The 27,950-nt window shown below is 43.2% G+C and overlaps 1 protein-coding gene across 3 annotated transcripts in view; it reads right to left on the reverse strand.

The window, feature by feature from the left end:
- Nucleotides 1–1,128: 1,128 nt before the first annotated feature.
- Nucleotides 1,129–27,950, reverse strand: part of med17 (mediator complex subunit 17) — a 30,750-nt gene continuing 3,928 nt past the window's right edge. For 2 of the 3 annotated variants that reach the window (XM_085998783.1, XM_085998781.1), the window contains exons 2-12: nucleotides 27,113–27,279; nucleotides 26,390–26,600; nucleotides 19,107–19,243; nucleotides 17,705–17,789; nucleotides 15,738–15,890; nucleotides 9,204–9,334; nucleotides 8,505–8,689; nucleotides 7,475–7,612; nucleotides 6,865–6,982; nucleotides 2,167–2,326; nucleotides 1,129–1,658 (exon numbers count right to left, since the gene is read on the reverse strand). In XM_085998783.1, the coding sequence (XP_085854909.1) occupies nucleotides 1,450–1,658; nucleotides 2,167–2,326; nucleotides 6,865–6,982; nucleotides 7,475–7,612; nucleotides 8,505–8,689; nucleotides 9,204–9,334; nucleotides 15,738–15,890; nucleotides 17,705–17,789; nucleotides 19,107–19,243; nucleotides 26,390–26,600; nucleotides 27,113–27,205 (1,620 nt within the window). In that variant the 5' untranslated portion in view covers nucleotides 27,206–27,279 and the 3' untranslated portion in view covers nucleotides 1,129–1,449. The remainder of the gene's footprint in view (nucleotides 1,659–2,166; nucleotides 2,327–6,864; nucleotides 6,983–7,474; nucleotides 7,613–8,504; nucleotides 8,690–9,203; nucleotides 9,335–15,737; nucleotides 15,891–17,704; nucleotides 17,790–19,106; nucleotides 19,244–26,389; nucleotides 26,601–27,112; nucleotides 27,280–27,950) is intronic. The other variant, XM_085998782.1, reaches the window with a different exon arrangement.

The following is a 27,950-nucleotide window of genomic DNA, read 5'->3' on the forward strand; positions in this document are numbered from 1 at the left end:
CCCTTCCCATTATCCAGGGCCCCAAACACTCCTTCCAGCTGAAACAGCGATTTACTTGTATTTCTTGCAATTTGATACACTGCTCACAGTACGGTCTCCTCTACATTGGGGAGACCAAATGCAGATTGGGTGACCGCTTTGCGGAACACCTCCGCTCAGTCCGTAAGGGTGACCCCCCGAGCTTCTGGTCGCTTGTTACTTTAATTCTTTGCTCCACTCCCACTCTGACCTCTGTCCGCAGTCTCTTACACTGTTTCAATGAAGCTCAACGTAAGCTCGAGGAACAGCAGCTCATCTTTCTATTAGGCACTTTACAGCTTTCCGGATTCAACATCGAGATCAACAATTTCAGACTATAACCCCTGCCCCTATTTTTTCAGGCGGCAGCTGTTGATCCCCATTTGCAACATTTAACCACTCCTGCCTCCCACCCTATCACAAACCGTCCCTTTTGTTTTTTCCTCCCTCCCCCTTTCCCTGCACCTGCTTAAAACCTGTTACATCTCTAACTTTTTCCCGTTCTGACGAAGGGTCACAGACCTGAAACGTTTGTTTTTCTCCCCACGGATGCTGCCTGACCTGCTGAGTGTTTCCAGCATTTTCTGTTATTTCAGTTTTATGCATATATCAGGACTCAAATAAAAGATCAAGAATTTGGGTTGAAATACTGTAAATTATTTTTTAAATGCTTTAGTCCAAATGTTCAAAGTAGAAGCTGAGATGCAAAATATCTTTAAACCATGTAAGAAGCATTTCTTCTGTTGTAAGTAAAGGGTAACAAATGAAGATCACAGAACATTGCTCCGAATAGCTACTGTGGCACCATTGATCAAGAACCTTTTATCAAGATTTTGGTCATTAGTAACATTTTTAGTAAAAGGGAAGTTCCCCTTTCTCATGAGTTGACACTACTCTTGTTTATCACCTATTCGTAATGTTAGTATGACCTCTTTGTGAGTACGACTTGCACTTTGAGGACTTACCCTGAAGGAAAAAAAAATTAGACAAATTTTTAGCTCAACTATCCCTCATGAATAGTATTTCTACTGTTGTGATCAGAGATACTTTTAACGGTTCAGTTTCAGGGCACTATGATATGGCATTTTTGATTAATGTGGAAATCTGCAATTGAAACATTACCTCATTTTATTTACAGACAATAGAAATTTCTATACAAAAATGAAAAATTAAAAAAATACATCTGCATCACAGCAAGTGAAGCGTTTAATCGCCAGTTATGGACAATGTTAGGAAGCCATTAAAGCTTTCACCCATCTGCATTTATCAATGCAACATAACATTTTGGAAATTTCAGCAATACAAAAAGTACATTTTTTACCACAGTCTCAAATTTATATCCCATCGCTTAAAATTCAGTGGAACTGTCTGGAGAAACTTCTAAGTAGGAGGTATCTGCAGAAAGATGCTGATTCATACAAAAGCCATCAATTATGGGCAAGGAGCAAGAGCTGCCATCAAGAGTTCCATTTTATAAACAAAGTTGCGTCCTTCCATCTTACTCCACAATACTTCCTTGTATGGTCCTCGAAGGTGATTCCATTTACTGTCTTGCATCACATCACTCTTGGGAAGATCTTTGCACTGACTTCTAGGAAACTGGACCACCACCCTACAGCCACTTTCAGGTCCATTCCGTACTGTAACGAAAAGGGGTGTCATAAGATAGACTTTTATAACGAATCACTTCTATATTATTCATGAAAACAGTTGTCAGAATCAGGACCATTTGAAAACGTTGCTTATTAATTAACAGGTAAGTTTTCTTCCTGCTCAACATAAACAAAGTTTCAGTTGGTATGCTGCGGTGGTATGTGAAATGTGGAAATACAATTAATCACTTGTTATTTGTATTATATTAACTTAAAAAATGTAAAAGGAAACATGAATTTGGATCACTGTTGCAGACAGCATAGTGCTCTTGTGATTAATCTATTATGACTAAAGCCACTCCAAGTGGCCAGTTACAGACCACCAGCCATGGCTCTGCTTACCTTCTTCTACTGGAGATAGTGTAAGTGTAGAAATGAATATAAAATGAAGTAGGAATACATCAAGTATCACACAAAATGCTCTTAAGCTGTAAAAAGTATCCAGACCTGCACTCAAACAGGTTGATTCATCATTCACTGTTCAGGATACACTTACCTGAAATTGAATACTCGCCATTGGGTGAAGCCACAGTTATCGCAGAAGCATTTCCAATACTCTCCACTGGACCCAAGCCCACATGGTTGCTGAAGCTCAACAGATGCCAACCCATTACTTTGGCCAACTGCTGAACTGCATGTACCTGATGCTGCGACATCTATTGGAGACACCAAAGAAAAAGGATCATGTCTGATGATGGAGGAACGTTAGAAAAGCAATAGTGATAGGGGATTCAATAGTTAGGGGAACAGACAGGCGTTTCTGCAGCAGCAGGTTTGACTCCAGGATGGTATGTTACCTCCCTGGTGCCAGGGTCAAGGATGTCACTGAGCGGCTGCAGGACATTGAGGGGGGAGGGTGAAGAGCCAGAGGTCGTGGTCCATATCAGTACCAATGACATAGGTAGAAAGAGGTAGGAGGTCCTGCAGACAGATAAGGAGGACCTCAAAAGTAGTCATCTCCGGATTACTCTTGGTGCCATGCGCAAGTGAGTACAGATTATAAGAGAATAGAGCAGCTGAATGTATGGCTGGAGAGATGGCACAGAAGGGAGGGCTTTAGGTTCCGGAGGCATTGGGACCAGTTCTGGAGGTGGTGGGATCTGTACCACCTCAACAGGGCTGGGACCAATTACCTTCGCGGGGAGGTTTGCAAGTGCTCTTAGGGAGGGGTTAAACTAGCTTGGCAGGGGGTATGGGAACTTCAGCATAGATTCAGAAGGGAGAGAATGCAAGCTGGAAATGGAAGGCAGAAAATGAGTAAGCAAGTTTGGAAGGTAGAGGAAAAAAGGCTAGAAAATAGATAATAAAAGGGGTTTGGCAGTGCTTAATGGTATATACTTCAATGCAAGGAGTCTAGTAAATAAGGCAGGTGAGATGAGGGCACAGAGACGTGTGAAGTATGATATCATAGCTATTACTGAAACATGACTGAACAGCAGCTCAACATTCCTGGTTACAGGGTTTACAGAAGAGATAGAGAGGGGGATTGCAATATTGGTTAAAGAAATAATTACAGCTGTGAGGACGGATATGTTCGAAGGATCATCAAATGAGGCTATATGGGTTGAACGGAAGAACAAAAAAGGGGCAATCACAATGCTGGGAGTGTACTACAAACCTCCAAATAGTTAGCGGGAGATAGAAGAGCAAATATGCAGGCAAATTTCTGAGAAGTGCAAAATCAATAGGGCAGTAATTGTAGGGGATTTCAACTACCCTAATATTAACTGGGAGAGAATCAGTGTAAAAAGGTATAGAGGGTACAGAATTCTTAAAATGCATTCTGGAGAACATTTTTAGCCAATACGTAGCAAGTCCAACAAGAGACGGGACAGTTGTGGACTTAGTTTTAGGGAATGTAACTGGGCAGGTGGAAGGGGTATCTGTGGGAGAGCATATTGGTGGTAGTGATCATAATTCAGTTAGATTTAGCGTAGTTATGAAAAAGAACAAAGATAGACCAGGAGTAAAAGTTCTCAATTGGCCAATTTTACTAAGCCGAGATGTATTTTAGCAAAGGTGGACTGGAAACAGCTACTTGAAGGTAAATCAGTGGGAGGCATTCAAGGAGGGGATAGTGAGGGTCCAAAGCAAGTATGTTCCCACAAAGAAAAAGGGTGGGACCCCCAAATCTAGAGCTCCCTGGATGTCAAGGGGCATACAGGGTAAGATGAGGCAAAAAAGAGAAGCTTATGTCAGATACCAAGAGCTAAATACTGCAGAAAGCCTAGAGGATACAGAAAGTGCAGGGGTGCAATTAAAAAGGAAATTGGAAAGCAAAGAGAGGGCATGAAAAAATATTGGCAAGTAACATCAAGGAAAACCCAAAGATGTTTTATAAATACATAAAAAGCAAGAGGATAACTAAGGAAAGAGTAGGGTCTATTAGAGACCAAAAAAGTAACCTGTGTGTGGAGGCAGAAGACGTGGGTATGGTTCCTAATGAATATTTTGCCTCTCTTCACAAAAAGAGAGGAACGATGCAGATGTTGTAGTTAAGGAGGAGGAATGTGAAACATTGGATGAGATAAAGTGAGAGAAGTAGTATTAAGGTGTTTAGCATCTTTGAAAGTAGATAAATCGCCAGGCCCGGGTGAAATATATCCCAGGCTGTTAAGAGAAGCAAAGGAGAATATAGCGGAGGATCTGACCATCATTTTCCAATCGCCTCTGGCTATAGGTGCGGTGCCGGAGGACTGCCAACATTGTACCACTGTTTAAAAAGGGAACAAGGAATAGACCGAGTAATTACAGGCCCGTCAGCCTAACCTCAGTGGTGGGCAAATTATTAGGAAAAATTCTGAGGGACAGTATTAATCGTCATTTAGAAAGGCACGGATTAATTAGGACAGCCAGCGTGGATTTGTTACGGGAATGTCATGTCTGACTAACATGATTGAATTTTTTAAGGTGGCAACAATGAGGGTAGTGCGTTTGATGTAGTCTACGTGGATTTTAGCAAGGCTTTTGATAAGGTCCCATATGGTAGACAGGTCAGAAAAGTAAAAGCCCATGGGATCCAAAGGAAAGTGGCAAATTAAATCCAAAATTGTCTCAGTGGCAGTAAACAAAGGGTAATGGTCCACGGGTGTTCTTATGACTTGAAGGCTATTTCCAGTGAGGTTTCGCAGAGCTCAGTACTAGGTCCCTTGTTTTTTGTGGTATATATCAATGATTTAGACTTCAATGTAGGGGGCATGATTAAGAAGTTTGCAGATGTTACATAAATTGGCAGCATGAGTGATAGTGAGGACGAAAGCTGCAGACTGCAAGAAGATATCAATGGACTGGTCAGGTAGACAGAAAAGTGGCAATTTGAATTCAATCCAGAGACGTGTGAGGTGATAAATTTTGGGAGGGCTAACAAGACAAGGGAATACACAATAAATGGTCGGATGCTGAGAAGTGTAGCGGAACAGAGAGACCTTGGAGTGCATGTCCACCGATCCCTGAAGGTAGCTTGACTGGTAGATAAGGTGATTAAGGCGGCATATGGGATACCTTCCTTTATTAGTCGAGGCATAGAATACAAGAGCAGGGAGGTTATGCTTGAACGGTATAAAACACTAGTTAGGCCACAGCTAGAGTACTGTGTACAGGACTGAAGAATTTTAGCTATGAGGAATGATTGGATAGGCTGGGGTTGTTTTCTTTGGAACAGAAGAGGCTGAGGGGAGACTTGATTGAGGTGTATAAAATTATGAGGGGCCTAGATAGAATGGATAGGAAGGACCGATTTCCCTCAGCAGAGAGGTCAATAACCAGGGAGCATAGATTTAAAGTAATTCGTAGAAGAATTAGAGGGGAGTTGAGGAAAACTTTTTTCACCCAGGTGGTGGTGGGGATCTGGAACTCACTGCCTGAAAGGGTGGCAGAGGCAGAAACCCTCACCACATTTAAAAAGTACTTGGATATGCACTTGAAGTGCTGTAACCTACAAAGCTACGGACCAAGAGCTGGAAAGTGGGATTAGGCTGGATAGCTCTTTTTCTGCCGGCACAGACACGATGGGCTGAATGGTCTCCTTCTGTGCTGTAAATTTCTATGACCCTATGATATACACCAACAAAGATCAGACACAACTTAATACTGTCTGAGACATGGGAATGTATGAGGCACAAAGTGATGGAGAAGGGATTCATCACATAATCTGGCCATTTTGTGTGCAGTATTTCAAGTGCAGTGGAATGAAGGACCATGTAGATAAGTTATATATTACATAGCATGGAAACTGTGTTTCTATCCTCAATGGGGGAAAAAAAATGGGAGAATTGGTCAGACAAAAACCACTGTGATCAAGTCCTGATAAGTTACATTTTATTTAGCGGACAGTATTCTGCTCAGCATAGAACATAATGCTAAGCAATGAGCTTTAAATATATTTAAAACGGTACACAATGTTTTAAAATTACTAGTTAGAATCAACAATTTGGGGACTCGTTAAGAATTCTAAACGCAATCTGATATTTATGAATATGAACAGGTTGGAAAGCTGGGGCATCTCAACAGTTGAAGACAATCTACTGATTATAAACAGTAGTGGAGAGCTTTGGGCTCAGGTCCAAGGGCTCACACTTAAGCCTCCATACAAGTAAGGAATCAGTACTATAATGATGGTTTTGATCAGGAGGCCAGCAAGCATATTTTTAAAAAATGGTAAGTTGTAAATAACTAAATAAAATTATGTGCCTATACTTGTGTTGTGAAAAATCCAAAAATAAGAGCATTGTGGGACTATATCCTGCATTTTGGCTTCAAGTGCCAAATTACTGGTAGTTTTAATTAACGAGACATTCGCACGTTAATTGTAAAAACATAACTGCAAAATCAGGTACAGAAGAAATCAGTGAAACACTTTACACAAGTTTTCAGATATATTTTCCCCTTACACAAATGAGTAAAAAATAAGTTTTACACAGCTAGCATCAGAAATTAAATGTACAATTTTGGTTTAATTCAAGACAGGAATAGCCACTAAACCTATAGGATATACGTGCTATGCTACTATAGTGAATTAAAAACAATTTCCTTGTTAAAAAAGCCCCTCAGCTCTCTTCAGAACAGACGTCTTTCCACACAGTTAAATTGGATATTTTATAAGTCTTATGACTATTCCATTCACCATGACTTGCTTATTCATGGGTTTGAAAGCGTCTAACTACTCCCCATTATATTGTTTCCCTCATCTGGTTACCTGAGATAGAAGGAAGTCCTGCAATTCCTGCTCCTGGTGAGAGAGTGTAATTACTCTCCCATCTCTGTGCACCACCCTAATCTGTTCAACGCCAATGTTCAACTGTAGCTGGATTGATCTGAGGAGGGAGGGAAAAAAGTCACGTCAAAACAGAAGTACAATATTTGTATTGCGCAACATACCTTCCCATGTGTAAAATGAGATATTCTGATAAAGTTCAGGTGCCGAGAATGTGAGGAATAGAAGAAATATTTGGGATAAACAGGAGGGCTGCGCCCTGGTCATATTAGTGTTAATCTGAAAACAGAATATAATCAATCCCAAGCAAAATATTTCTTGCCAAAAGTTACATATTAAAACCTCACAGTGGGACAATTAATAGGAGGCTGATCCACCAGCCGGTTGCCACCAAAGATTTACCAGAAGGATTTTAGGATCAGAAAAGTCATTCCTCGAGGGTTTACATCAGATACTTGGAAAGTAACACATATCATACTAATATAAAGATCCTTATGTAAAGTGTTAAAAAGAAAGTTACAAAAACACAAATGTAACTGGTTTGAAAAATACACATTAATTTTAACATTGGATCTACTCCATCATTACTCACTTGCAAATCTGCTCATAGCCTTGAGAGGTTATTAACACTTTAACACTAGATTCATACACATCATTAATGTTTGACCAATGAGCTTGTATCTGTGGATCCTCAATACGACTGGCCAAGCTGTCAATTGTCCTGGCAGTTCTAAAATTAAAAGCAGAAATACACATTTGCTTGTACCTTTGATAAATTCTTACACTGCCCCATATAACCAAAGCATATTATAGAATAGCCTGTTGCAATTGTCTACTTTTTAAATGATTACGCTTGAAGTACTTTGGGATGTTTTTCTACATTAAAGGCGCTATGTAAATGCAAGTTGCTGTACTGCTGAACAACAAGTTACATCTGCGTTAGAGAATTCTAGACAAACATACTATACCCAAGTATTGATCTCTGGTATACTACAGGTAGACTATCCTTTATCCGAAAACCTCGGGACCAGCCGAGTTTCGGATAAAGGAGAATTTCGGATTTCGGAAGGTGGGTCGGCGGGGGGTCGTGCGCACGACTTACGCTGACGCTCAGCGTAAGTCAGTCGGGGTCGGCGGGGGGCGGGGTCGGCGGTTGTCGGGGCCCGCGGGGGGGGGTCGGCGGTTGTCGGGGCTGGCGGGGTTGGCGGTTGTCGGGGCTGGCGGTGGGTCGTGCGCATGACTTACCCTTTATCCGAACTTCCGCAACCGGAACCCTCTAAAAACCGAAGGTTTTTTCGTTCAGCGTAAGTCGTACGCGCGACTTACGCTGAACGAAAAAACCTTCGGTTTTTAGAGGGTTTCGGTTTTCGGAAGTCCGGATAAAGGGTAGTCTACCTGTACTGACATTTGTTCTACGCCTGGAAAATTTACATATTTTCAGATCTAACTATAATCTCTATTAGGATGTTAAGTTTTATCTCGCTTCTGTAACTTAACCTAAAGAATGCATTCAAGTGATTTATACTGAAAGATGCAATAGCAAAATGTACTGCTCCTGGCACTTTCCAAGAATGCCAATATGTTGCTTTCCTACTTGCACAATTCATTCCAGCATTACTCACCTACGTCTCAAAAAGATGTGCTTTGCCTGTTTGATTATTTTCTCCAGCAATCCTTCATTCTGCTGTAAAGCACTGATCTCTCCTTTGTCATATGCCTGAGGTCCTGCTAACCTCATTCTCTTCAGCCCAAAAGGTACAGTTGCTGGGTGAGGCATCACTGAAGAACTCAAGGTCTGTTTATGGAACTGCAAGATAAAGTTTAAACTAGTTTTCAGTAGTTAATGCTGCAGAAAGCAGTTTTTAAACAAACACTACTAATCAATTTCCTGGAACGTTGCATATGGGTAGTCAAGGCCAATTAGAATTTTTCAGATCAAGCAGGGCTAGAAGAGGCAGGGAAGGGGGTTGGGAGAGACGTAGGGAGGGGACAGAGGGGAGAAGGGGCAATTCTGCCCCTCAGTACTGTATCTGAACCAAGTGCACCTAGAAGCAATGATCCTCCTTTAGCCTCATCGAGAACAGATCTTAACCCTCTCCTCCTTTAAGGCCCTTCTTAAAACCCACCTCTTTCACCAAGCATTTTGTCAGCTCTCCAAATAGTTCCTACTTTGGTTCAATGTTAATGCCTGCCTGATTATACTCCTGCGAAGTGCCTTGGGATGTTTATCTACATTAAAGGTGCTACATAAATGCAAGCTGTTATGTTTATTAGTCTGCTCTAAAAGAAATAGCTAATATATTTTTGAAGTCTTTCAATACCTCTCTCATTAGCTGGTGAAGGTTGTGTTCCAGCACATACAGATGGTCATCTGGCCGCTGCTTCTCAATGGATTTTTTCTGGGTCTTCTTATCATTCACAAAGTGGCACAAGGAAATGGATAACTGCAAACCTAAAATAATGTCATTACATGAACTGATGATTATGTACATTATCCAAAAAATGCAGCTTATACCATAAAGCCGTTTAAAAGAAAAATTGTACTGTTCCAGTTTTATAAACATTCTGGGCTAAAAATTCGGTTGCGTAGCGCCCGTTGTTTGGTCACTACTGGTGCCTTTTAGTCGAAAATGGTGTTCAAGCCGCACAATTCTGATGCGGGCCGCGCCAGATGGCACCTTGGTGAGAGCGTTAGCGTCGGGAGCATGCGCCAGAAGTATGTAGAATAGGCAGATCGTGACATCAATCAGTGTCCAACACCGATTTGATGTCAGCGCTGCCATTTTCGTATTCAACACTGAAACTAATGCCCTGTCTTAACCTCGCACAGCTGAACATGCATTCAGCAGCTGCAAGAAACCCCGATCAGCGATATTTAAAAGGATCAAGGCGAGATAATGATTAATTTCTACTGGCTGTGTAAGTTTGTGGATGTGTTTGCAGCTTTCCAGAGTGATTTAAAGTTGGTGAGGTAACAGTGATGCAAGTGGAGAAGGCCTTGGTTCTGACTTCAAGTGTTCTGGTCAAGGGTGCTCTAGTTGTCATTCCCCTTGGCCTGCAGCATGACAGGGAAATGGAGCAGAGGCAGCAAATAAGAGGACAAGCTGCTCGCAGTGGGGGAAGGAGGGGGAGAAGGGCTCTCGGCAGGAGGCCTTACCCATCTAGGGTCTTCCGAGAGCAATTCTCTTACCTCAACCTGAGCCAGCAGTGTGTGAGGCGTCTACACATAAAGAAGGAGGCGCTCACAGAACTCTGCCACTTCTTGCAACCAGACCCACAGACTCACACCAGGGCAAGGACAGTGCTGCCAGTGGCTGTGAAGGTGACTGTGGCCCTGAATTTCTTCGCGCCGGGACCCTTCCAGGCTGGAGCAGGCGAGCGACATCTCTAACATCTTCCAGTTCACCATCCACTGCTGCATAAGAGAGGTGACTGACGCCATTTATCCCAAGACAGGGGACTGCACTGTCTTCGCTCTGACAAGAGAGAAACAGACAGAGCGTTCATGCGGCTTTGCCAGGATAGCGGGCTTCCCCATGGTGCAGGGCGCCATTGACCGCACGCACGTTGCTTTGTGAGCACATCTAAATGCCGAGATGTACCGCAACCGCAAAGGTTGTCACAGGCTGAATGTGGTGCGTGAACATGCTCGGGCACATCACGATGGTGAATGCCCAGTATCCTAGCAGCTTTTATTCTGCGCCAGTCCGCTGTTACCACAGCCCTTGAGTAACCAAGACAAATCAGAGGGTGGCTACTGGGCGACAAGGGCTAGCCACTGACTACTTGGCTCATGACTCTGCTCCGCAACCCAACCACACGTGGGCAGCATGCATACAATGAGAGCCATGCTGCCACACAGAATCTGATGGAGCAGACCATTGGCATCCTTAAACAACGCTTCCGCTACCTGGACCACTCTGGAGGAGCCCTGAAGTACTCACCAGAACGCGTCTTAAGATTCATTGTGGTCTGCTCCGCAACCTCGCCATCATAAATATGCCACCAGACATATGGCGACTGGCAGAAGAGGCTGCGGAAGAGGAGGCGGCAACCCAGACAGCCCCTTTATGGCCGGGCTGTCTGTGATCGACTCATCCGGCTGCGGTACAAGTGAATGCAGCCCCAATTACCCATTCAACAATAGTCCCACACCTTGCCTTCCCTCTGTCACTGACCATCACAGCGTCCTCTTGGCCACACTGCTGAAATAAAAGCCACCATAAAAGAAACATTCCAATCCAACTTTATCTATCAATCCATCCAATATTACATAAAGTGAACCATCACCCTTGTGCATTTCCTTAGTGCCTGTCTTCAGTGTGCCTTTGCTTGTCCTAGCGCTCCTACGAAGTACTACCCTAGTGGCTGCAGCATGGTTGGTGGAAGGCTGATGACTTTCAGTGGGTGAGACTGCAGATGGCCTCGAACACATCGGGGCTCAGAAGGCTCGGCTGTGGACTGCACCACCTCGGCATGGTGGCAGCAGTCAGGGTTTGCTGGCTGACAGGCAACAGCAAGGGCACTGGCAGGATGAATACTGTCATCCTGAGAGAGGACAGCAGGTTCTTGCTCCATGGAGCCACTGCCACTGCCATTCCTAGCCACCTGTTGGGAGGAGAGATTGCTGGACTGCTGTGACATCCTGCAGGCACCTTTCCACACTGGTAAACCCAACCACTATCGCAGCAGTCTAAGAGAGCAGTCGGAGCTTGCATGGCTTCAGTCTGAGCTTCTATTGCAGCACTCAGATGTTGGGTGGCTTCTACTTGCGCTTCAATGGAAGCGGAGACATCGGCCATCAGATGCTGCATGATGGTTGGGTCTACAAGTGTGCTAATGGATCTGCCCACACCTTTCACACTGGAAACCATGGGCTCCAAGCTCTGCACAAAGCCCTGTGGAAGGTTCACAGAAATCACAGAAACCCCACAGTGCAGATAGAGGCCATTTCGGCCCATCGAGCCTGCACCGACACATATCCCACCCGATCCCCGTAACCCCTACACCAACACATATCCCACCCTATCCCCGTAACCCCACGTATTTAATCCCCCTAACACTAAGGGTCAATTTATCATAGCCAATCAACCTAACCCGCACATCTTTGGACTGTGGGAAGAAACCGGAGCACCCGGAGGAAACCCACGCAAACACGGGGAGAATGTGCAAACTCCACACAGACAGTCGCCCGAGGCCGGATTCGAACCCGGGTCCCTGGCGCTGTGAGGCAACAGTGCTAACCACTATGCCACCGTGCTGCTGGTGCTGAACTCCTCCATGCTCCTTGACAATGAACTCAGGCTTTCTGGCAGGCCTGCCAATGCACAAGCATCTCATTGTGCATACCCATCAGCATTCTTCTGTAGGGGTCATCTGCAGCAGAAAGAGTGAGCTACCTCACCCTCCAGGGAGCTGGCACCTGCACTACCCTTTCCCCTGCCCTGGCTGCAGCCCAATCGTGCCCGGTGGCTCACCATATGCAGATCCCACCTCTAAGCTACCCTCAAGTCTGTGCAGTGTCAGTATCTGAGCTGGTGGCTGCGAGTGTCAGATTGAGTGACTGTTTCTCTTCTCTCCCTCCTCTTGAGCCACTGGCTGGACAGGTTGGATTTCTTGAGTCCGTGAAATGAGAAAGGCACAAGGGTTGTGGTGGTGGTGGGGGTGGCATGAAAGCAAGAGGTGCATGCTTACACCATGTGCAGCTTGTAAATCAGACGAAATTATGGGATGAGGGGGAAGTGGGATGTGAGAAGGATAATGTATGAGGATATAAGCATCTTGTATTCTTTCACCCCCTCCGCTGGCCAGGAGCTTAGCCATGCCCCTCCCAAGAATGGAGAGCACCGTCTCCTCCATCCACGGGGGCGTAGTGATGCAGGCAAGCCTTTCCCTGCCAGCTAGGTTCTGCTGGTGTCAGTTATAGAGTCATAGAGTTATACAGCACGGATAGAGGCCCTTCGGCCCATCGTGTCCACGCCGGCCATCAAGCCCTGTCTAATCTAATCCCATATTCCAGCATTTGGTCCGTAGCCTTGTATGCTATGGCATTTCAAGTGCTCATCCAAATGCTTCTTGAATGTTGTGAGGGTTCCAGCCTCCACAACCCTTTCAGGCAGTGAGTTCCAGACTCCAACCACCCTCTGGGTGAAAAAGTTCTTTCTCAAATCCCCTCTAAACCTCCCGCCCTTTACCTTGAATCTATGCCCCCTAGTTATTGACCCTTCTACTAAGGGAAAAAGCTCCTTAGTATCCATCCTATCTATGCCCCTCATAATTTTGTACACCTCAATCATGTCCCCCCTCAGCCTCCTCTGCTCCAAGGAAAACAAACCCAATCTGCCCAGTCTCTCTTCATAACTGAAGCGCTCCAGCCCTGGTAACATCTTGGTGAATCTCCTCTGCACCCTCTCCAAAGCTATCACATCCTTCCTGTAGTGTGGCGGCCAGAACTGCACACAGTATTCCAGCTGTGGCCTAACCAGTGTTTTATACAGCTCCATCATAACCTCCTTGCTCTTATATTCTATGCCTCGGCTAATGAAGGCAAGTATCCCATATGCCTTTTTTACCACCTTATCCACCTGTTCCGCCGCCTTCAGGGATCTGTGTACTTGCACACCCAGATCCCTCTGACCCTCCGTCTTGCCTAGGGTCTTACCATTCATTGTGTATTCCCTTGCCTTGTTAGTCCCCCCCAAAGTGCATCACCTCGCACTTTTCCGGGTTAAATTCCATTTGCCACTGTTCCGCCCATCTGACCAACCCATCTATATCATCGTTATGCACCATTGTTTCTTGCAAGAGAAAGGGAAGTGTGTCAGTGAGTGTGGTGCATTATGTTTGGGTGATGTGCCGGTCATGGCTAAATAGCTGACATTGCGTGCAAGCTGAGATGTGGGTGTGAGGCTTGCAACAGTGGCAAGTGTGTGAGGGTGAGCTGAAGCTATGAACGTGAAGTATGCGTCGTGTTTGGTAGAGATTGTTGGTAGGCGAGTGATGGAAGTGTGGTGCATTGAGCAGTGTGTGAGGCTAGAGGTGCAGATGGTGGGATATGGCATTTGAAGATGAATTTACGGACCTGGTCGACTCGTGCGAGGTCATTAAACTTCTTCCTGCACTTCATCCACGTCCTCGGGGCTACACTACTGGCATTCACCAGTGGCTACCTGCTCCCACTGCACTTTGCTCTGTTGCCTGGAAGGCCTCCTGGTCCCCTGTGGAAAGAGGACCTCTCTTCTCCTAGGCTTCCAATGCTGCATCGGAGAACCTTGGTGCACGCTCTCTCCCCTGCTGTGCCAACATTAATTGTTCTTTTCCACTGTCTTCCCCAGCCAGTTCAATGATCTGCTGCAGGCAGAATGCACCTCCCCTTTAAAGAGGTGCAGACTGGCATTAATTGGTGCTAGCCTCGCACGAACTTGGGTCCTCTGCTGAGCATTCAGCAACTCAGCAGTGCGTTCAGCGCTGGGCTGAATGCCAGTCATGGAAAAGAGCAAGCAGCACGAAGTTTGCCTGCTGCCAGCAGTCCTCCAAACGTGGGGGGTGATCGCGCATCGTGATCCCAGCACCCATTTACTTCAGGATAATTAACAAAATTAATTTTATAAATGTCAAGTCAATAAAATCTTGAGATTTTTTAAATAGAGACTGCAGAAGAATAAACTCACTCATGCAAGTTCTACAATTTCCAAAACATACTGCAGAAGAGACAGTAACTTGTTCATTTAAAGCAGGAAACTTGGCAAATTTAGAGAACCTTCAAAATATTGGTGCAATACAAATTCTAGAGAGCCATGTCATTCTGAAAATATCTTGTTCAACCCTATTAATAAGCATATATCTGAAGAAGGGACAACACAATAGGTTCTGCAAATCGAGATTTTTGTTTTGATGTTTAAGCAATGATTTACACTACGGGGAGAATTCGGGATAACTCCTTAAAAAGTTAAGTCAGTCACAATCTTCAAAAAGACACATCATGGTTTCTGTAGCACCAAACATATGGACAAATTCAGTGCACGACAGAAAAACAGAGAATTTATTCCACAGCAAGGATAATTCTGTACTCAATGACTTAACTACCCTCTATACATTATAATATACATAAGAGTTTATTTGTAGTTCAACACTTCCTGTCAGTTCATGCTATTGCAATCCTAGTTTACATTCTTTTAAAAGTTTCTGCCTTATATGCAGTCACATGACAAAACTTGGAAAAGGAAAAATAAAATATATAAAACACTAGCCCAGTTGAGGTAGCAATGTAGAAATTGAAAGGTTAAATGAAATGAAAAGATAATGAATTATTATTTGCCACTAGTTTGGAAAAATTGTATGAGGAGCAGAAATTGAAACAGATTCAGTAATACAGGAAACTTTCGGAGGTTAAATGTCCGGAAAGCTCTATCTACCGGCAAAATTCAGGAGCCGTTTCCTATAAGTTTTTTTTTTACTTCTCATTGCTTTTTTTTTTTTCCAGTCAGGCTCTGCAAGGTCTAGCTGAAGCTGTTGCTTAGCTACAGAGACACTTTTAAGCTGCGGCCGACTGTTTTGAAGCTGTTGCTAAGCAACAGGGTTTGTTGATTCACACGGAGCTCAAAAGCTCCGTATGTTTTAACATTAGCGCTGGTTTCTACGGCAGTTTTGATGGTACGGCACCAGCTCGGTCCCGTCAGTGCCGGATACCAGAAAGTTTCCTGTACTGCAGTGCCAAAATATGTGAACGCTGAAATTAGCTGAAAATAAATGTTATATATGGCCCAAAATCTTGCACTTTTGCAGTGTACAAATCACAAGAATAATTCATAGTGCATGGTGCTGAAAATAAATACTAAATAATCCATATTCCTTACCAGGAAATGGTTGAGAGATGATCTGATTTTTCACCACAATGTGAGGTATCTGTGATTTAATCTGCACTGCTTCACGAGACAGCTGTGCAAAGATTTCTTTACACAAGAGAACATTCTGTGCTGCTTCTAGCTTGGTCTGCCAGTGTGCAGTACCTGCAAACGAAGTGCAGTTTAACAACAGCTTCTCAAAACATTTACTGCAAAGTTTAATCACGGTCAAGCTGCACACTTAAGACAATTATTTCAAGTCAGCTTGGTCCTTCATTTTATTATGGAAGTATAGAATATTTTCCCTTCCAGGCCCCCTCCCCCCCCACCCATTACAGAAGACTCAAATTATTGATATGCAATGCTGTCATAACATTCTTGCAGAAGATTTTGTTTCTGGTTGCAAATTTGACATTCACCCCTGCTTGAAAGCAGAATTCGGCAAACAGGATCCTTAACTAGGCAAAATAAAAATGTACATTTCTTTCAGATTATAAATGTAATTTAATTCTTCCCCTCCGAAGACAACTTCTGTTCAGACAATTAAGCATTCAACATGAGGTGTATTAGTGTTATTGGGTGGACGTTTTCCCATTTTGGACACTCAAGCCTGGATTTTCCACCTCCAGAAACCTGTTATGTTGTCACTCAAGCAGCCGAGAGCAGAAAATAGGCTGGAATTAGACTCCCTCGACACTTTTATGCTGTGTTTCAAGTTTTTGGGAGGTGTGAACCAATGGGGTCAGAAGAATGTACTTCAAACAGGCATAAGCATCATTTTCAATAATCATTTGGGAATGGGATGGTCCTGCAACACATTTCTGACATTGGGGTGTGCAGGATGTCACTTGCAAAGCTACCAATGTGACATGGGTATCCAGGATTACTGGGGAATCAGCTGTGGTGGTAGCTGATTTAAAGAGTACAAGTTGAAAAAATTGCAAATTCAGTCATTTCTTGACTTTTTTTTTGTTTCTTCTCTGCTAGCACTTAGGTTTACATGAGCCTTAGTATTAATTGTTTCAATTTCTGGATATTTTGCACCTCTGGCATTATTACTTGCTCCAATGGGTTTCCCAGTGAAAATCCCCCTACCTGAGGTGTTTGGAAGAGGAGGACCCCCTACTGAAACATGCAAGGTTGCATAAAAAGTGCTCTGTGCCCACCTGCTGGCACCTCCACACCTGCTTACAGAGATGGCCAGACCTCGTTTTGGCAGGTAATTATTGAATGCAGTGCTTATTTCGAAGAGAACCTGGGACAACATACATGGCATCATGAAGATATGTCAATGTCTGACTAACCTTAATGTTGGATGTATCCTTGAAATGACTCAGTTTATAGTACATCCTGCTTTAAGTGGTAATGCATGAAACCAGGCATACCAGGATAATTGGACACACCCTCCACGATAGCATATCTGGAGACCCTAGCGTGCACACCTGACCATGACTGTGGGGTACTATCTTGACGGGGTGCGGACCAGCAGATAATCAGGTGCAGAACCGTACAATCTGCTGCAAGATCACCTGCAGCATAGGACTGACACAACCAGTTACTTGTGACCTGAAGCTTGATTTCACCTCCTTGCAGGTATATGCTGGCCTACACGAAATGAAAGAGTACAGTCTTCCTCACCACCATCTAATGCAGCACACCTGTGTTTCAGCAGCCATCACAGGCGCTTAGGTGCTGGGTTGCTCTGTCACTTGCCAGCGCCTTGGGTTTCCTTTCCTTTTATGCCTGTCATATCTTAATTTCCTCCACCTTCAGTCTTGCCAAAGACAGCTAATGGGTGAAACGCTGTATTGTAAAGTTTACAAGAAAGCAAATAAAACTCCTGGAACCATTCCAGGAGCTATGCCAATTACAAAACATAGGAAAATGTGCAGTTTATAGCTAAGATTTCCTACTTTCTATTATAACGGGCAAGCGGTAATCCCAAGTATAAACCAATTCTTGCTTCTGAACTCAAGTACCTGGGTTGGGTTTTTGTGTAGGTTGTCTAAAGAGATTGACTGTGCCAAGATCCCCAATGTCATGAGCCTGCTTCTGAATAGAAACCTTAAAAAAACACAACATTCATCATAACTATAAACTAATGTATCGAGTAGTCTTGAAGAAATGTTATTGAAATCACTCAAAATAATTAAACAAGCCATCTGACACTGCAGTTATACTAACATCCTTTCAAACAGTTAATACATCATTTATACTTGAGAAATTCAAAAGCAGATTACAGTGTTTAAGAAAATACAACACAGAAGATTTTCTTAACTGAATGAATAATGCCAGTTAACCTTGTTAGTTGAATTGAATTCATTTTACAAGTTGGACAAGTAATACAAATCAAGTCATCTAAATGGGGATTACATTTACAACAACTACTTGCACCTTTTTAATGTAAGAAAACATCCCAAGGTGCTTCACAGGAGCATAAATTACATCAAATTGACACTGAGCCAAGGAAAGCAATAATAGGAAAGGATTGGTCAGAGGTAGTTTTTAAAGAGGGTCTTAGAGGAGAGAGAGGTGGACAGCCTTAGGGAGGGAATTCCAGAGCTTTGGGCCTAGATGACTGAAGGCCCAGCCGGCAATGATGGGGCGAAGGGAGTGGGGTATACACAAGAGGCTAGAGTTGGAGGGACACAGGGTTCTTGGGAGGGTTGTAGGCAATGTTGCCTCTAATTTTTTTTTGGGTGCATGGCCCCTTTATGCGCAGCCCATTCAAATTTCCACACGTGCGGTTTTTCCCATTTAAAAGTCAGTGAGCAGCCTGCGCAGAACCTCTAGACCCAGTAATTAACGGGAATATTGGTAGTAGGGTGGAGGAGGTTACAGAGATGGGGAGGGGAAAATGGACTTGGACATGATGGGGAGTTGAACACGAGGATGAGAATTTTAAATTGAGGCATTGGTGGACCAGGAGCCAATGTAGGGTATCGGGCACAGGGGCGATGGGTGAGAGTTAGAATACGGGCAACAGAGTTTTGGATGAGCTCATGTTTATGGAGGGGGGAAGTTGGGAGGTTGGCCAGGAGAGCAATGGAATAGCCGATTCTGGAGCTAACAGAGGCATGGATGGGGGTTTCAGCAGGAGATGAGCCGAGGCAGTGGCCAAGATGGACAATGTTAGGGAGGTAGAAGTAGGCAGTCTTTGTGATGGAGGGAGGGGGCTGGAAGCTCACCTCGGCGTTAAATAACACTGCGAACAGTCTGGCTCAGCGTCAGACAGAGGCCAGGGAGAGGGACAGAATTGGTGGCAAAGAAATGGAGCTGGTGGCGGGGACGGAGGACAAAGGTTTCAGTCTTCCCAATGGTTAATTGTAGGATATTGCAGCTCAACCAGGACTAGATGCTGCACAAGCAGTTTGTATTTACCTTAATATACGCTGATCCCTCCAGATCACTCGGAATCATTATGTCAAGAGGGCAATAATCATCTGGAATTTTCTTATCTGGATCCAGATCAGTATTCTTTAATACTTCAAATGTCCCGTGGTGAGGGAAGAGGGACCCTTTGGAAAAAAATAATTCAAGTTTAATAAAAGTGCTTTTAACCATCCTTCATAGGCATTTTATGACTTAAGTCAACATATTTTAGAATACATGCAAATGTAACCCCTCTATTCAAGAGAGGAGGGAGAGAGAAAACAAGGTCAGTTAGCCTGACATCAGTTGTCAGGAAAATGCTGGAATCCGTTATTAATGAAGTGGCAACAGGGCACTTAGAAAATCATAATGGCCCAGAAATTTGGGTCGGGGGCTTCCCGCGGGTGCAAGCCCCCAACCTGCACTTACCTTGCGCGCCGGCAGTTGGGCTCTGGGCTCCCGTGGAATTCCGCTCCGGGGCCTGCTCCAGCTCCCAGCGCGCTGTGCTTGCGTGTCCCAGGGGCGTAGTTAGTGCGATGCGTCCCCTGGGATCACGTGAGCCATGGGCAGCCAATCGGAGGAGGGAAAAGCCCATTCATAAGATTGACAGGAAGACCTGTCTAAACTTATGAATATACGGCCCCAAAATAACAGTAAACCTTCAAATAATTTTTTTTTTTTTTTTTTTTTTTAAATCACTTTTTAAATAAACTATAAATTACATTAAATAACTATTTTAAACAATAATTTAAATTTTTGAAAAAAATAATTTTATTAAAAAAAAGGCTAAAAATAAACTTACCTTGCTTTAAAGTATTTAAAAATAATAAACCTGTGGAAAAAATGTTTTAATTTTAGTTAATTGACCACTTACCTTTTAAAATGCAGGCCCTACGCCTGGTTTTTACATTTCTAAAATCTAAAGACTTACCCTCACGGAAAAACCTGTAAAAAAAACGTAAGTTCAACGCGCACGCATTCGACCTCTGAACCCCTTCGTTCAGATGAACGGAAGTGCCGGTTTCCCGCGCATGCAAGAAACCGGCACTTCCATCGGGTCCACGCGTGAGTACCCCGTGCGCACTCACGCGTTGGGACCCAAATTTCTGGGCCAATATGACTAGGCAGAGTCAACATGGTTTTATGAAAGGGAAATAGTGTTTAACAAATTTATTAGAGTTTTTTGAGAATGTAACTGGCAAGGGGAACCAGTGGATGTAGTATATTTGGATTTCCAAAAGGCATTCAATAAATTGCTACATAAAAGGTTGTTACACAAGATAAGGGCTCATGGGGTTGGAGGTAATATATTAGCATGGACAGAGAATTGGTTAACAGACAGAAAACAGAGTAGGGATAAGCGGGTCATTTTCAGGTGGGCAAGCTGCAACTTGTGGGGTGTCGCAAGGATCAGTGCTGGGCCTCAGCTATTTACAATTTATATTAATGATTTAGATGAAGGGACCAAGTACAATGTATCCAGGTTTGCTGATGATACAAAGCTAGGTGGGAAAGTAAGCGGTGAGGAGGACACAAAGAGCCTGCAAAAGGATATAAACAAGTTAAGTCAGTGGGCAATAAGGTGGCAGATGGAGTATAATGTGAAATGTGAGGGTATTCACATTGGTAGGAAGAACAGAAAAACAGAATTTTTTTGAATGGTGAGACTGCTGGTGTTGAGAGAGATTTAGGTGTCCTCGTACAAGAAACATGCAGGTACAGCAAGTAATTAGGAAGGCAAATGGCATGTCGGCCTTTATTGCAAGGGGGTTGGAGTACAACAGTAATGAAGTCTTGTTACAATTGTACAGGGCTTTGGTGAGACCACACCTGGAGTACTGTGCACAGTTTTGGTCTCCTTATCTAAAGGAGGATATACTTGCCTTAGAGGCAGTGCAATGAGGTTCACTAGATTGTTTCCTGGGATGAGAGGGTTGTCCTATGAGGAGAGATTGAGTAGATTGTTCCTATACTCTCTGAAGACTAGAAGAATGAGAGGTGATCTCATTGAAACAAGATTCTGAGGGGAATTGACAGGGTAGATGCCGAGAGGTTGTTTCCCCTGGCTGGAGAGTCTAGAACTAGGGAGCATAGTCTCAGGATATGGGGTCGGCCGTTTAAGACTGAGATTACATAGGATATACAGCACAGAAGCAGACTAGTCGGCCCAACCAGTCCATGCCAGCGTTTATGCTCCACTCGAGCCTCCTCCCACCTTTCCTGATCTAACTATTAGCATAACCCTCTATTCCCTTCTCCCTCATATGCTTATCAAGCCTCCCCATAAATGCATCTATACTATTCGCTTCAACCACTCCCACTACCATTGTGGTAGCGAGTTCCACATTTTCTGGGTAAAGAAGTTTCTTCTGAATTCCCTATTTGATTTCTTGGTGACTATCTTATATTGACAGCCTCTAGTTTTGCTTTTCCCCACAAGTAGAAACACTCTCTCGGTTTACTCTATCAAAACCTTTCATAATTTTAAAGACCTCGATTAGGTCACCCCTCAGCCTTCTCTTTCTGTTCATCCTTGTAAATCTTCTCTGCACCCTCTCCAGTGCCTCTATATCCTTTTCATAATATGGCGACCAGAATTTTACGTAGTACTCCAGGAGTGGTCTAACCAAGGTTCGATACAAGTTTAGCATAACTTCTCTACTTTTCAATACTATCCCTCTAGAAATAAGCCCTAGTGCTTGGTTTGCCTTTTTTATGGCCTTATTAACCTGCAACGCTACTTTTAGTGATTTGTGTATTAGTACTCGGAGATCCCTTTGCTCTCCTTTGCATTTTCATTCTTATTTTCCAAGTAATGTGATCTCCTTATTTTTATCAAAATATAATCTCACATTTATCTGCGTTGAAATTTATTTGCCAATTATATGCCCATTCTGTAAGTTTATTAATGTCAGTCATAACGGCACAGAAGAGGCCATTCGGCCCTAAAGTCCTTGCCAGCTCTCTGCAGTGCAATCCAGTAAGTCCCATTCCCCCGCTCTATCCCCGTAACCCTGCAAGTTTATTTCTCTCAAGTGTCTATCCAGTCTCCCCTTGAAAACATTGAGTGTCTCCGCTTCCACCACTTCCGTCGAGAGCGAGTTCCAGGTCCTCACCACTCGCTGCGTAAAAAAGTTTTTCCTCACATTCTCCCTGTATCTTTTGCCCAAAACCTTAAATCTGTGTCCCCTAGTCCTTGTACCATCAACTAGTGGGAACAGCCTTTCCCTGTCTAGCCTATCGAAACCTGACATAATCTTGTACACCTCTATCAAATCACCCCTCAACCTCCTTTGCTCTAATGAAAACAAATCCTGCTTCTCCAACCTGTCCTTGTAGCTAAGATCCCCCAATCTCCAGAACCATTCTGGTAAATCTCCTCTGCACCCTCTCAAGGGCCTTCACATCCTTCCTAAAGTGTGGTGACCAGAACTGGACACAATACTCCAGTTGCGGCCAAACCAGCGCTTTATAAAGGTTTAGCATAACTTCTCTACTTTTGTACTCAATACCTCTATTTATGAAGCCCAAGATCCCATATGCTTTGCTAACCACTCTCTCAATATGTCCCGCCACCCTCAGGGACCTATGCACATTAATTCCCAGGTCCCTCTGTCCCTGCACACTACATCTGTGCCATTAAGTGTATATTGCCTCTCCCTGTTCCTTCTGCCAAAATGCATCACCTCACACTTCTGTATTAAATTCCATCTGCCACTTGTCTGCCCATTCTGCTGGCCTTTCTATGTCCTGTTGCAGTCGATTGGTATCATCACAGTTTGACACCCCCCCCAAGTTTGGTGTCATCAGCAAATTTAGAAATTCTACTGCATTCCAATATTCAGGTCATTTATGTTTAACAAAAAAAGCAGTGGCCCCAGCACTGACCCTTGGGGAACACCACTGTCTACCATCCTCCAGTCTGAAAAATAGCCATTTACCACAACTTGCTGTTTTCTGTTCTTAAGCCAATTCCTTATCCAAGCTGCCACTGATCCACCTATTCCATTGGCCTCAATTTTGTTAACCAGCCTTCTATGTGGTACTTTGTCAAACACCTTCCTAAAACCCATGTAGACAACATCCACTGCATTCCCTTCATCAAAAAATTGAATTAGATTAGTCAAACACAATCTGCCTTTTACAAATCCGTGTTGGCTCTCCTTAATTAGCTTAAACCTCTCCAAGTGCCTGTTAATTTTTTCCTTGATTATTGTTTCTAAAACTTTTCCCACCACTGATGTTAAACTGACCAGCCTGTAGTTACTAAGATTGTCCTTACTCCCTTTCTTGAACAATGGTGTCACATTTGCCACTTTCCAATCCTCAGGCACCTCCCCCGCATCTAGGGAAGATTGGAAAATTATGGCAAGCGCTTCTGCTATCTCCTCCCCCAATTCCCTTAGCAATCTGGGATGCAAGCCATCTGGATCAGGCGACTTAGCCACTCTAAGCATACCCAGTCTTTCTAGTACATCCTGTCTATCAATTTTCACCCGTTCCATTGCTTCTACCTTTTCCACTTCTACCGATATTTTGTCAGCATCCACCTCCTTAGTAAACACCGATACAAAGTACTTGAGTATTCTAGCCTTGCCCTGCGCCTCTAAGCATATATCACCTCCTTTGTCCTGAATAGGTCCCACCCGCCTCTTACTACCCACTTACTCTTTACATGCCGGTAGAAGATTTTTGGGTTCCCTTTTATGTTAACTGCCATTCTACTCTCATATTCTCTCTTTGCCAATCTTATTTTCATCTTCACTTCCCCGCTCAACTTATTGTATTTGGTCTGGTTTTTCCTGTCAGTCTTTGGTTCCATTTTACCCTGGCTAGATCCTTTCACATCTCAGTGAAGTTAGCCCGATTCCAGTTTAGAAGTTCCACTCTAGATTGTTCCTTGCTCCTCTCCATTGCTAATCTAAATCTTATGATACGATGATCACTCGTACCCAAGTGTTCGCCCACAGACACTTGGTCGACCTGGTCCACCTCATTTCCTAGCACCAGATCCAGCAATGCCTCCTTCCTAGCTTGGCCTGCCTTCCTGTAATTTGTTGCAGTCCTCCTCAGTATTGACTATCCTCACCAATTTGATGTCATTCGCAAATTTAGAAATTGTGTTTTTGATTCAATTCAATTTTATTTGTCATATATGCAGCAAACGTGTGTACTGCACAATGAAAATGTTGATTATTACGGGTCCTCCCAACATTGGAATAAATATGGCATAGCAATGATAAAAATACTAATAGAAATACAGAAATAAAGTCTAAATCATTAATATAAATTGTGAACACTGGTCCCAGCACTGGTCCTTGTGGGACCCCACTTTCCACCTTCTGCCACTCTGAATAGCTACCCTTTACCCCTACTCTCTGCTTTCTGTCTTGAAGCCAGCTAGCTATCCATTCTGCTACTTGTCCCCGACTCGGTATTTTCTGTCCTTATTCATTAGTCTATTATGTAGCACCTTATTGTAGAAGACCTTTTGGAAATCTAGATAAGTTACATCTACTGCATTAACCTTGACTACACTCCCTGTTACCTCTTCAAAGAATTCAATGAGGTTGGTCAAGCAAGACTTTCCATTTTGAAATGCATGCTGACTATTCATATTTTTTGTTTCTAGATGTTCTTCTATTTTTTCCTTTAGTAGGGATTCCATTATTTTTCCTACCACCGATGCCAAGCTGACTGGTCTATAGTTACCTGGACATGTTCCATCTCCCTTCTTAAATATATGTATTACCTTAGCTATCCACTAGTCCTCTGGCACTACAGCTTTTTCTAACAAATTATTAAATATGTCTAATAGTGCCTCTGCTATCTTTCCTAGATTTTTTTAAATGTGCGGAAGTAATCCGTCCGGACCAAGGGTTTTATCCTATTTGAGTTTGATTAGTTTATTTAATATTTCTCCTCTTTTTATTTTAAATGTGGTTATATCATTTCTAATCTCATCTTCCGATGTCAGGTAATAGTCTACTATTGTGTTGATATATTTAACTTGTTAGGAATAACGAGAATGTTGGTTAAAAAGGAAAATTAATGTAAAATAGTGCGAAGGATAGTGAAATTATATTGAAATAATAAAATGAATTCAAGTAATTAGGAAATCAAACAACTGCATACTGGAAGATTGCTATATAAATGTGGAGGTTTATGAATAAAATTAATTAATATTAAAATGTATCGATACAAAAATGTAAATATTTAATAATACAGGTAGACTATCCTTTATCCAAAAACCTCGGGACCAGCCGTGTTTCGGTTTTCGGAGAATTTCGGATTTCGGAAGGTGGGTCGGCGGGGGGGGGGGGTCGTGCGCACGGCGTAAGTCGGCGGGGTCCGCGGGGGTCGGGGCCGGGGGGGGGTCCGCGGTCGGCCGTGCGCACGACTTACGCTGACGCTCAGCGTAAGTCAGTGGGGGTCGGGGTCTGCGGGGGGGGGGGGGGGGGGGGGGTCCGCGCGCACGACTTACCCTTTATCCGAACTTCCGAAACCGGAACCCTCTAAAAACCGAAGGTTTTTTCGTTCAGCGTAAAGTCGTGCGCACGACTTACACTGAACGAAAAAACCTTCGGTTTTTAGAGGGTTTCGGTTTTCGGAAGTTCGGATAAAGGGTAGTTTACCTGTACATATAAAGTACGGAACATAAGTTGTTTGGAGTATCTTGCATATGAATATCCTAAAAATATTTAAGAAAGTTTTATATTTGTGCAAGTGCCAGTTTCCGTGCTGGTTGAAATACAAGTGTTAAGTTGGATTTATGACAGTAGGACGAGTGTAGGTTGGGGAATTTGGCTCGAGTGGTCTGGAAGTATGAATCAATAAAAGTATTTTATTTATATATGGCAGGGGGAAAAAAAATCAGAGTGGAAGAATAAGAAATAAAATCAAATACCAGGAACTCACCACTTACCCGACAAATACCCTTACACACTCCCATCATACCCATCTCTCCATAATAGTCTATAGAGTAGATTTTCAGAATCCTCACATGGTGCAAGTTATGTGTGTGAACATCAGGAAATCATGTGCCGTGTCTGCAATTTATTGTCCATTAATATAAATTAGCCAGCACTTTCTGATACACACTTGTGGCGTGTGAGGTACCTCGTCACAAGCTAGGACTTTGACAGTTTACACTTGTGTTTTCTGGTATTTTACTCCTTTAGGCTTATTATTTCTTAGAATTATTGCACATCTCATAGTTCTGGTTTTGAAGAAAAGACAAATACCTTCCATATTGAATAGATGAATTATTTACATACTGAAATTCTGCATACCTGCACTTCTATAACTCAAGTCCCCAAGGATCTTGTCACCCACTTTTCTTAGCTTCCAGTGTTGCCGTAATCTGAGCAGCTCCGAGTTGAAGTCTCTTTGACGTTTATGCTCCTGGTTTTCAGCTACAGATTTATTCAATCTTTCTGCTCCTTTCAAAAGAATCTGAGCAGCTCCTGCTAAGGATTTCTTTTTCCCACACAGTTGCAAACCCTGATGGGAAAGCAGCAAAATAGGGCTACTGATGACATAGCAGTTAAGGGTGAGACAATATGCATCAAGGAGAAAAGCACTCATGCGAGAAATTGCCCTTAAAAAATTGATACCCTTTAAGGCCAGACCTTTCATGACGTTTAAAATGTTCAAATATTGTATAACTAAAAGACAACCAATTGAGATTAAAGGGGATAAGCATTTCAGAAAAGTTTTTAAATCACTTCGAGGAATGTACAGAAGAGAAAATGCTCTCAACGGAAAATACCGAACACTTTTACTATCTACAGATTTTTACCTCAACCATCAAAAATCTGATATCATACAATATATCTTTTTTTGTTGCAGAAGCTCATCTCACCTTTTATTATACAGTAAAGGTAGCAAATTGATACTTCACTGCCTGACTGGAAAACCACTTGTATTAATGTGACTTGGAGTCAAAAACTAAAATATAACTTTATTCAGTCAGGCAATTGCTGTCATTTTGCTGCATTGTAAAGTGTAAATACCTGTTTTGAAGGGGGTGGTTCCTGAGAGACAGGGTCTAAGGTCATATACTTTTTCTCCTTGAGGACATTCAGTACATCATAAAGCACACACATCTCTGTCAGTGTGCTTCTCAAGTTATTTCTGACTGCATCCCAAGGCCACAAGGAGGGCTGAAACTTCAGTATTTCTAAAAGTCACAAGAAAACAAACATATTCAAGAAAGCAAGAACTTGCATTTATATAGCACTTTTCACTAGCTCAGGATGTTCCAAGGTGCTTCAGTCAATTAAGTGCTTTTGAAGTGTAGTCACTGTTGTAATGTAGGAAACGCAGCAGCCAACTTGCGCACACAAGGTCCCACAAGCAACAATGAGATATATGACCATTTCAGCTGTTTCAGTGCTGCTGGTCAAGGGATAAATGTTTGCCAGGAAACCAAGAGCACTCCTCTGCTCTCTCCAAATAGTGCGGCGAGATTTTTCACATCAACCAGAGAGGGCAGATAGGACCTCAGTTTAACATTGCATTCGAAACACAGCACCTCTGACAGTGCAGCACTCCCATAGTACTGCACTGAATTGTCAGCTAGATTATGTGATCAAGTATTGAGTGGGGCTTGAACCCACGACCTTGTGTCTCACAGAGGTGGGAATATTACCACGGAGCCAAAACTGACACCTAATAAATGATCAAAGAATCATAGAATGCTTTAGCACAGAAAGAGAACAGGTGTGCTGCCTTATTTATACTATCACAGGCAACACTAATACAAAGAGGAGAACAAAGTTTTGAATTGAGAAATACTAAGGGGAAAAAAACATTAGTGGGAGTGGTATATAGACCTCCCAACAGTAATGT

Source organism: Somniosus microcephalus, chromosome 10, assembly GCF_052327205.1.
Source record: "Somniosus microcephalus isolate GS21.2 chromosome 10, FLI_Smic_1.0, whole genome shotgun sequence".
Classification (NCBI taxonomy): domain Eukaryota; kingdom Metazoa; phylum Chordata; class Chondrichthyes; order Squaliformes; family Somniosidae; genus Somniosus; species Somniosus microcephalus.